The 11,718-nt window shown below is 36.9% G+C and overlaps 1 protein-coding gene across 1 annotated transcript; it reads left to right on the plus strand.

The window, feature by feature from the left end:
• The first annotated feature begins 1,235 nt into the window (after window positions 1–1,235).
• On the plus strand, window positions 1,236–10,487 carry LOC104960789 (sodium- and chloride-dependent GABA transporter 2-like). Its single transcript, XM_010788946.1, has 8 exons — window positions 1,236–1,433; window positions 5,531–5,721; window positions 6,543–6,677; window positions 8,048–8,188; window positions 8,810–8,897; window positions 8,976–9,108; window positions 9,724–9,858; window positions 10,351–10,487. Exons 2-8 carry the CDS (start codon window positions 5,532–5,534, stop codon window positions 10,456–10,458), a joined length of 930 nt encoding a protein of 309 aa, XP_010787248.1. The 5' UTR covers window positions 1,236–1,433; window position 5,531; the 3' UTR covers window positions 10,459–10,487.
• Window positions 10,488–11,718: the final 1,231 nt, after the last annotated feature.

Below are 11,718 nucleotides of genomic sequence, written 5' to 3' on the forward strand. Positions count from 1 at the left end.
TGAACCGGTCTGCATTTCCTGATGAAAAAACAAACCGATGCTTTTTGTAGTTTTAGTACACCNCACACACACACACACACACACACACACACACACTCACTCTCACACACACACACACACACACACACACACACACACACACACACACACACACACACACACACACACACACACACACACACACACACACACACACACACACACACTGTCACGATCTGTCTGTGTTGTGTTTGGTCTTGTCTAGATCTGTCTTTGGTTTCCTGTCTGTGTGTTCCCTCCTACCTGATTACCTGATTGTTTTCAGCTTGTGCCCCTGTGTTTTCTCCTCCCTCCTCACCTGTGTCTTGATTGTTTCCTTAGTCCTGTGTGCATTTAGGTTCTGCGTTTTCTGTTAGTCTTTGTGAGATCCTTGTTTGTTTTTGACTGTGTTCACAGGGAAGAGCTCTGTATTTTTCTTGTAGCCTTTAAATCAAGGTATTTCCTGTTAAATCTGTGTTTGGGTCCTGCCTGCTTTGCTCAACCCTGACAGAAGGATCTCAAAAAGACTAACAGAAAACGCAGAACCTAAATGCACACAGGACTAATGAAACAAACAAGAAAAAATACCTTGTCAACCTGCAGGTGGCGCTCAATGAGAAACAGGTTTCATTTTCTGTCGATTGCAGTATCAGGTTTTCTTTTTGAACCATATGGATGAATATCCTAACGACCTAAATGGTCTAAAGTCCACTATAAGTAACATTTTCAGAAACTTTTATTTATATACATGTTTTTGCTACATTGTACTTCTACACCACTATAATTCAGAGGTGAATGAAAGTGTACTTTTACTTTACTAAATGTATTTAATAACTTTTACTTTTCAAATGTTGGTTAATGATTTGAATTATATTTAACACTTAAATAAGACTTCAAATCCACAACCTACCCTGCAGTATATATAAAGTTATTAAAATAAAAATGAGTAGGCTACTATTGGTACTTTAAGTACATTTCTATGCTAATTATTTTTGTACTAGAGTAACATTTGGATTGTAGGACTTGTAACAGAGTTATTTCTACACATATGTACTTCTACTTTTACTTAAACACAAGATCTGAGTAGTTCTTCTTTCTACTGTACAGCATCTCTCTCTTTACAGTGAGACCCACGTGGCCTCCATGAACAGTCTCCGCCTTTTCATTCAAAAACCCATAGCACCCGCCCCCTCCTCCCTCACTCTTTCCCCCCCGGTTCTCATTGTCATACAAACACGGCTCTCTCAAGCCTCTACTCATGGGCTCATTAATGGTCAGAGCTGGGAAGAGCACTTGTCCTGGGGACACTGGGAGATCAAGACTTGTATTTCCCCTTAAAGGCGCCAGATGAATCCCAGCTAGGGCTAAATGGAAGAATAACTACACAGACTACAGACGTGAAGCGACCTTAACAGGTACATACTAGCTCTTGAGGTCACAATCAGCTTTTTAATATATTTGATTTGTGGTTATTTACACATTTGCGAATGAGCATTACTTGGGTCTGGGTTCTTGAAGATAAAACAAATGGTATCAGGTCAGAGACTGTTGGGCATGTGTGGTTGCACTTCTGCTTTGCGCCTGTAGCTGTGTAATGTAGGCTAAAGGTTACTGTCTACGCTGCACAGAGCAGCTATTTCCCCTGTTCAGTGAGTTTAGTGTGACACCGCAGGCTGTGGTTATTGCTGCTGAAAGCTCACATAGTTATGAACAAATGCATTTGTCTTGTGCAAATATTTGAACAGATGTATACAAATTAACTCTTTAAAATATTACTTTTCCAAAGACTAATATTAAATCATACAGTATTTTGCTATGATTGATTTCAGAAAATACAAGCTGTAAGCTATGAATACATGTGTTTCCCTTTTCAACATCTTGAGTTTATTTGCACACTTAATTAATCTCGGAAAAACAGATAATCTAAATTGAAAAGTATGTATCACTGAACCCATTCCTCCCTGTTGATGCTAGACAGAGATACACAAAAAGGCACTTACTCATCAAGTAAGAATAACTGAAATATGTTTCACAACAGCCCTCTTCATGTTCTGACTTGTCAGTATTTGACCAGGGGGTTCGACTTGTAACTTTCCAACGGTCACCTGAAAGTTTTGGGAGCAACAAACTTTTCTTCTGTCCTACTCGTCTTCCAGGAATTATAGTCCTGTGCAACTAAATTGAGATAGTCGGTCATTTCCTCCATCCACAGGCAGACAAAATATATTCCAATGGGTTTTTTTTTCAAGCTGAAACATAAGACTGGTGATCATTAATAGTACACTTCTTTTAGCCACATTAGTCATGGCTTAAGGGATGGCAGTGTACCTCTTTGGTCTGAACTGTTGGATTGAAATACTGAAGGCTAAACGTCTCCCAGTTGATTCATCCTGCTGAATTTGGTGATTACCACACACTTCGTCTTTTGCCACCAGCAGGATAATATTTCAATTTCCCCAATACATTGTTTAAGAACAAAACGTTATGTCAGCCACATTGTAGACCTTTGGTTTTAATGCTAATTATTGAAACATAGGCTTGAAACCACCACAAACTAACACAGTGAACAGGGTACACATAATAACTGTATATCATTAGCATATTAACATTGTTATTGTGAGTATGTTAGCATGTTGCTGTAAGCATTTAGCTCAAAAGACCACTGTGCCAAACGATAACTTAACAATAATCTAAACAACAAATTCTATATTTGAAAAATACAAAATAAAAGGTTTATGCTACTCCAAAAGAAGATATTATAAATAAAACCTTATTTTGTTTTGCATTTCTGTTCAATTAGAGTGTTGTCTTCCTGGACAACAATGACGCCATTTATAGGACATTAACTGAATAGATGCAGTTGATATCTTGAGCAGTGTTACAGTCTTTTTCCTGAGGTCATCCTTTACACTGAGGGGTGGAATTTCTCTAGTGAATTGGAACTGGAAGGTCAGACAGGGACACCACCATTGACACTGAAATGTTTGTGAGATACAAACACTCAGCCCTCCAGCCTCAATAGCACTGGTATGTTTTCTCACATACCAATGCCAGAAATATCATTTTCAGAGAGCAGAAACAAACTTATTTGTACAACATTTTGTATAGCCATGTCTGAAGTCATGCAATGAAAAGCTGTGCTGGACATCCAGAATTAAAATTAGAGCGAAAAGTCTGCTATCATAGAAAGGTGAAACAATTATCAGTCCAATAAGGGCCACACTTATTGAAAATCTTTCAGGTTTGTGTACTTAAAGTGACAAAAGTAATTTTGAGAATAATGAATGAAAGAAAAAGGAAAATATAGGAGGTACGGAAATGGTCAGATGCTGTCCCAAATGTGGAGTTGGAAAGGTGTAGGGTGTTTTTTTCAACCATCCAACAAGCCCTTTTGAAAAAGCATATTGATAGCTTTAAATTCACCCAAAAACATACAAAATGGTTACACCAATCTCATACAGCGTGTCCACACTGAGCTTTTGGGGGTGCACAGCAGACGTCAATGAAGAATATAACTTGTTAGACTCTTAGGCAACGGTCCCTTGGTATCAGGAAGTTAAATGAGAAGGTAAAGGTAAATTGTATGAGAAGGCAAACAGAACTGAAGCTTATTTGAATGTACCGAACTTCCAAACTGTATCCAGCATCTGGTAGTGTGACAATGTGACTATACCACAACATTTGAATTTATATGGCAGACAGCTTTTACACATACACTTATATTTCGGTACCACATTTGGGGCTCATTATTGTCTTGCTCAAGGAAACTGACAAGTCTATATTGAGCTACGGTTTCTTACTATATAAGATATAGTCTGTAACATAGAAAAGGTAGTATTACGTAATGTGTAAATTACACTAGACTTTTATATATGTTTTGCATATAAAATAGCTTTTCATTCAGTAAGCTCTGCATTTTATATTAGTATGAACACCTGCATATTACCTCTATTTAAGTATATATTATACATTCTAAACGCCTGCACCAAAGACTGCCTTTTTTGCAGGGCCTGTGTTTGAAACTTTATTTGAAAAGTTATTATAACAATGTGGTATTTCTACTTCTACCCAGTTTCACTTTCAAAAGATTCAGATATGACTCCCAGGGACATTAGCATATCTCGCCTTTTGAGAGCCAAGTATTTAAGATGAGATAAGGTGAACTGGCACCTGTAGCAACATTAGATCTTTGCAGAGGCAAACAGGACTACTTTGGTGTAACATATTTTACCCAGACAGAATAGAAAAAAAAGACAAGTAGTCTAGATCAGCTACAATATTTATAGTAGGGTTGTTTTTTTGCATGAGCAAGTAAATGTCAAACAGTTTTACAAATTCAGGACATAAACACAGGGAATGGAATTGAACATCTTTACTGACTTCGTTCCACGGATGCTTGTTGATTAGAAACAAAACGGAGGCATTAGGGAGCTGGTGGCTGTGAACTGAAAACCTGCTTATCACTTAATAATACTGTTAGAATCAAGGACCAATGTAAACAATAGCTGCTGTTCTCTGTGAAGACTTAAACCACAAACCTTTTATGAGACCTGATCAATTATTGAGTGTTGCATATCAGACATGCTCGTTTATAAATTATATTATTCCTTCCAGGTTGTCATTTAACCATTTCTTTATCCTTTATCCTTCTCAGTATGAGCTTTAAAACAAAAATATATAAAGTAAGATCTATGCCCCAAATGGCACACCCTAAAACATTTTAAATGTAGGTTTTCATATGGACTTGTAAGTCACAAGGAATTGCATTACAGAAAGCACTATTACAGTATATAAAGTTCTTGGTCCAACTGTGAAATGTCCTGCTAATACATTAACTTGGTCACAGTTAGAAAAGATAAATAATTATGAGGAATCCATATCCCGAGTTATTCGTGCTTCAAAGATCAAGTATCTGTCAGATCTACTGTCCACTTAAGCCACCAAACAAGCCATACAGGCTTTAAATAATATTTTCTTATAGTTTTTTTAGATACTTCATAATTAACATAACATTGCTGGAGTTGATATCACAACTCTCACGTTATGACCCTTAAATAACTGGTAAAGCTGTTTTGAGAATCTACGCATATAAAGCTAATGTAGTAGCACACATATTTTCCAGTCTATTTGCTCCCCTCCCACATTAAATCCAAGGCAGCAACACAAAAGCGACATTGATGGAAGAATTACCCTCCTGCCAAGCTGCACTGACCCTTTATTGACCTAATACAGAAAGACTGCTGGCATTGTCCAAATTATGAACATTAAAATACAGTCATTAAATTATGTCAATATTCCTGCTGTGGTTAGTTATTATGTTGTTACGTTGCTTGCCCGGTACTAAAAGTACATTTAAATACTAAGAATGTGCTGTCCTAACCCTTTGCTACTTCAAAAGAACAAATAAATCAGATTTGTTTTATAAATGTTTTCAAATTTAAAGTGACAATCGTATTTCTGTCACTGAAAACCACTGAAACTATTTGTTGTTTTTTCCCTTGTCTTGTTACAGTATGATGAAAAAGCTTTATGAGCCAGAGGGCAAGTTCAGGCTGGAGATGGCCACAGCCCAGCCTGCACCCCCAACCCTGACCCGAGGCGAGTGGTCGAACAAAATTGAGTTCCTTCTGGCTGTTGCAGGACAAATCATAGGCTTAGGAAATGTGTGGAGGTTCCCTTACCTGTGCTACAAAAACGGAGGAGGTAAGTTTCATTGTCAAAGAATTAAGGAACAACACTTCTACTTTCTTTAAAAGTACATAGCAAGGATAAAACACAAACTGTTAAGAATAAATATTTAAGTTTGAAATATCCGACAGCGAGATCTTTATTTATTGCCATAATGTATGTCTGTGTTATAGTCAGAATTTCAATTTCCAAAAACGTATTTGGATCGTTCTATGCAGCTTTCTCTGTCCACATTCATTCATATTCCTAATGCTGTCACCAAAGAAAAGAAAAGTTCACTTATCTCATAATTATGATTTACTCTCTCATAACAAGAAAAAGATCCCACCTTTCTCTCCGTGTGGGGAATGCAATGTGCTCCAGACATCCTTGAAGTGCCCTGTTTCATTGGGTGTGATTAAGTTAAACAAATCACACCTGGCCACTCCAAAAAAAGTATTTGTTCAGAAACTTGTACTTGTACAGTTGTACAGCAACATAAAAAAACACAAAATAAAGACAAATCAAAAGAAACCTAAAGAAGAATTGTGTTGCATTTAGAAAAAAGACACTGTAAGTGGTTAACATACATTTAAAAACTTTTACTAATTTGATAACACACCTCTGACTAAGAGAAATACAGAAAATATGTGCATATTCAGACGAGTTGTCCAAACATGAACACTGCAGAGGAAAGTCAAAGCTGATATAAATACCCTGACTGCTAAACTGATGAGCAGACGTTGAATGTTTTAGATATTTGATATCTTTCAAAACTCTTAGCGTGATTCTTGTGGGTTACCCTATGAGTTTGAAATTCAAACATCTTATGCGGTGTAACTTTCCGTTTCCCCAAGGCGTGTTCTTCATCCCCTACATCCTCTTCCTCTTCACCTGCGGCATCCCCCTGTTTCTCTTGGAGACGTCTCTCGGCCAGTACACCAAACAGGGAAGCATTACATGCTGGAGGAAAATCTGTCCACTTTTTGAAGGTAAAGTTGGAGAATTACTATCAGAATCTCAATGTGAAATCAAATAAGTATTTTTAAAACATAAATATTTGTGTAAGTCAATAAACGACATGGCTCTTCTATAGTTGCAGTGAATTTAGGACAAAGCATTTGAAAAGCAATGTGACAGTTCAGACGACATTATCTGTCTATGTGCGGATGTAATAAGATGCAACATAATAAACTAATACAACTTTATTTATATAGCACCTTTCATGCAAGATGCAGCCCAAAGTGCTTTACAGAGTAAGACATGATACAACATAAAGAGTGAGGAACATAATTAAAAACAAGTTATAAACAAACAGAAAAGTTATATCACAACCATAAAACATGATCAATGATACAACTAAAATTACCCCAAATTAAAAAGATAGGTCTTTAATTCACTTCAGTTTGCTGTTCTAAGATCCAATGGGAGGCTATAGGAGCAATAATACCATATCATAGTTTATTAGTTTCTCAATATATTATACTTTTCTTCATAAGATGGGCAGTTATTACCAGAGTCGGGATCTTACGGTACATTCTATCACATGTTGTGTTTTGCACATTTTCTTTGGTGTGCTCACACTATTTCTAAAAATCATGTGATCACAACGATGTGACGTGTTAGTTAAAGGAAAACACTCTAAGACAAGAGCCTGCACATTAAAGAATGACAGATTCCTGGCAGAGGACTCTTCGGTGATTACACAGGAAAGTTGTTACTGGCATTTGTCGGTTAATTATTGCTTCTTGTGAGCTATTACACAAAGAGGGACAAGTTATACAAGTTGATGTGTCTCTATCTTATGTAAGAAAGCCGTCAAGTACACACATCTTTAGCAAATCTACAACAGTAGAAACAACTTGTACATCACTGAATGTTCTCTGGAATAACATTGTGTCATAATAATCATCGATATATCCCATTATGACTGTGACCCTTAAATTACAATATTAGAATATTTAATTAAATGTTGTATTAATCTTGTTTTTTGGTTTATATTTTTTTTAAATGTGAATTAATCACTGTAAAATGTGTAGTTTATTGTACATAGTAAATGCACTGTATTAACTGCAATATTTTTCTTTTTCCTTAAATGTTTATGATTCCATTGTTTTATATATTTGAATAAGTATAATTTCATATTATGTTATAAATTGGATTTCTTTTTATTGAAATTACAATTATCTTTACGCTTTATAATTTGTTTGTGTATCATTTTTGAAACTGGTCTTCTCTTAACGTTACCTACTTTCAAGAATTGAGCATGTGACTTAAAGACCTTTGCTGTTTGCCTTTCTGTTTGTTTGTTTGTTTGTTTGTTTATCTATTTGTTGTTGTGCTTTTTGTTTGTGTATGGCAGGTATGGGCATTGGCCATCAGGTGGTTGTTTTATACTCCAGCATCTATTACATCATCATATTGGCCTGGGCTTTCTTCTATCTCTTCTCCTCTTTCAACTCTGAGCTTCCCTGGGCCAGTTGCGGAAACAGCTGGAACACAGGTATGTGCTGGTATGTGATTTGACCGAAAAGAATGCATTGAATCAAACAAATAACTGGATTATGATGGACCTTTAGTAAAATAATTGCTGATTATTCCACTGTTTATTATGTTTAGTGTCTTGCTTTTGTTTTCTAGAGAGATGAATCTAATTTGTGGCTCATTGTAGCAACAGGTTTTGGATCTGAAGTTGAAATGTCACCTACTGGAAACATTTTAAATCTTGAGGTGCCAGTTTAACTCTGCCTGGCTTTGTAATACAATTCACGTTATGTTAAATACTTACATATCCCTACCAGACAGGTCTCTTGTGGGAAAAGTTTATTTTTAAATGTTTCACTTACACAAGACATCCTTTACTTCCCTGAAAAGTCCATACTCATTAAGTGAGTTCTGGAGCTTTACTTTTTCTTATTACACAGTAAATTACGCACAGGACCATGATTGGCTTCCAAACTAGAAACATAGAAAAATGTCTTCTTCAGGACTACAAATATCGTTAAATGGTCATACCTGTCTAGTACATGTATTTACTTCATTGATAGACTAGGCTATATGGAAAAGTCTACCATTCCACGGTTTTGACCAAGGCAGCATTTGATGATGTTTGTATTTGCAACAGAGACCTGTGTGGAGTTTGATCGAAAGGATGATTATTTGAACTGGACTGTAGCTGCAAATGCTACATCACCAGTGAGAGAGTTTTGGGAGTGAGTATGAAAACAAAATCCAAATATGGCAATAACTTCTTGACGTTTCTGAATTACAACTGAATATTTTATTTGCAGGAAGAGAGTCTTGAATATCACAGGAAGTGTCAATGAGTTAGGCAGCATACGATGGGAGCTGGCTCTGTGTCTTCTGTTGTCCTGGATCATCTGTTACTTTTGTGTCTGGAAAGGGGTAAAGTCAACTGGGAAGGTATGTGAAAGAACTGAGCATTTTGTATGTTGTATGTAAAGTACCATCAACTATTTAACTGTTTAACGACAATGCATTAGATCAAATTGTCCTCTTTACAGGAAGTGCAATCATACCTCTTTTACGGATACGGATACACTACCATTTCATTAAATATTGACAACATGATGTGCTCTTAAGAAGTTAATGATTGAACATAAATGTTTCCCGGAACAACAAGTAAATCAAAATGGAAAAGAGATATACTAGAGTGAGGAGATGACTACAAAGAAAATTACCAAAGATTATCTTTCGCAATTGAAACTGCTCTGTCATCGATTCTCTGAATGGAGAGTGCTTGATCCCTTGATTGAATAACTATTTTCCACAATCAAAATGTCACATTTAATCACTCTATTTTTCACATATTTTTCAGACTATTTGGGACTCAAAATATATGTCCGTCAACAATAGCATGGATCCTAAATGAGCGCTTCATATCTACACAGGGGACCTACTGTATGTCACGGAGTCCGTCATGTTGCACATTAGCCCAGACCACACGCCTGTTTTGTAAATGGCTTTCATGTTTTGACATTGCCTAAAAGCCACAAACTAACTTTCACTTTTCCACAGGTAGTGTATTTTACTGCCACATTTCCATATCTGATGCTGGTGGTACTGCTGGTGCGTGGACTTACGTTGCCAGGGGCCATAAATGGGATCAAGTTCTACCTCTACCCAGATCCATCCCGCCTCAGCGATCCACAGGTATGAACACGCTTCACCGCTTCTTTGTTTGGTGGATATGTGGCTCTTCTTAATCTACGGGTGATCCTATCCTTACAAACACACATTATCGGAACAAGCATTCATGAAAATTAAGATATTCCGGAGATAAAATCAGAAAACTAAAGCAAAGTGTGAAGCTTCCTTTTTTGTTTCATCATATTATTGCATACAACTTAATGAGAAAAACATAGGTATATATGAATTTATTTCAATACACATGCAAAAGAGAAGGGTAATCCGAGTTCGGGAGTTTGAACGGATTCGTTAATTATACACTGTTTGAAATGGCATCACAAGTTCCAATGTAACTGTTTTGGCAGATTATTGCTTTTCTGATGTCCCATATGTCTTCAGCAGTGTAAAAGATTAGCAAAACAAAGTGTTCAGCATACAGTGGATACTCAGAAACAGTAACTGCCTTTCATATGTAATTTATTGTAGGTGTCAACGTGTTCTTTTTTTGTCTTTCAGGTGTGGATGGATGCTGGCACACAAATATTTTATTCCTATGCTATTTGCATTGGGTGTCTTACTGCGCTTGGCAGTTATAACAAATATGACAACAATTGTTACAAGTAAGTTAAATAAAATGCCTTTTGTGTGTTTTTCCAGTGTGGGTACTGTTGATTCCCACCGAAATAAAGAAAACGTCTAACACTAAGTTGCCCAGGCAGCAGCTTCAGTAGCGCCAGTGATTTCAATAGCACAACGGTCTCTGGAGATATACAAGGCGTTTTGAGACGTTTGCCAGAACATCTGTAATGCCCATTTTAGGCAGCACATTTTGGAGTAGTTTACACAAAGGAAACACAGAGTGTGAAGTGAAGTTTCTTAAAAAATGCTTCTCAGGATTACGGAGCCATTCTATACCTTTACCAAGCCCTCTTAGGCCAGTTTAGGATGTGATGAGTGACCGTGTTATATGTAAATACATAGTAGGGCTGCACGATATTGGAAAAAACTGACATTGCGTTTTTTTTTCCCCCTGCGATATATATTGCTATATGAAAACATACAGGAATTGAAGAAAAGACAGTTGTTTTTTTCCACAAACCATCCTTTCTTGAACTTTAATGCTATACAATTGGTATTTTTTAAACTACATTTAACAGGATGAAGGATTTTAGTCACGGACGTGGATCTTAAATTATCAGAGCAACAAGCTGAGCTAGCTCGGTTAGCAGCGCCGAACTGCCCTGGAGAAACACATGAAACTACTTTATTCAGTGTTTTTACCTTTAATCACTGGGTCTGTTTGCTTTGGAGATTTGATTGTGATTGTGGTTTGCTGTGCAGAGCCTGCATGTCACTCACTCAAGTACCCCTGACATGAGAGCCGCGCAAGTTTTCCTTTTGTAGCAAGCAGCAAAATAATTGCAACATGACGTGTTTGAGTTAATTTGCCTACTTAAAGAGCCTGTGACACGAACCCAACAACTGTTGTGCAATGAAATAGTGGGCTACTAGTAATCTCGAACCGTCAGTTTAAAAAAGAAAAAGCGATACCGTTCCGATAAATATCAATAATTTCGAACATCGCGGGAAAATTCTTTCGACTCATTTTGAGGTTTTGGGGGAAGCCGGAAGTGACGTCAATGCGGGAACGCTTCACTGTGCGGCGAGAGAGCCAAACACGGACAAAGTGTGTTGTCATGCGTAGAAATGGTGAATTACTGAGTTTAGGCACGTTAATAACGTTTTAATGAAGTTGACTACAGTATATTCATATTTGTCAGTGCTTTCATGTCAATTCGGGGAACATAAACATAAATGATCGTGGTGAAGATGATGATTAAATTAGGATTAAAAATCGGTAGTGAGAGCTGCTGAATTTCCTCC

Source organism: Notothenia coriiceps, unplaced genomic scaffold, assembly GCF_000735185.1.
Source record: "Notothenia coriiceps isolate Sejong01 unplaced genomic scaffold, NC01 NC01_scaffold00032382, whole genome shotgun sequence".
In the NCBI taxonomy this organism is placed as follows: Eukaryota; Metazoa; Chordata; class Actinopteri; order Perciformes; family Nototheniidae; genus Notothenia; species Notothenia coriiceps.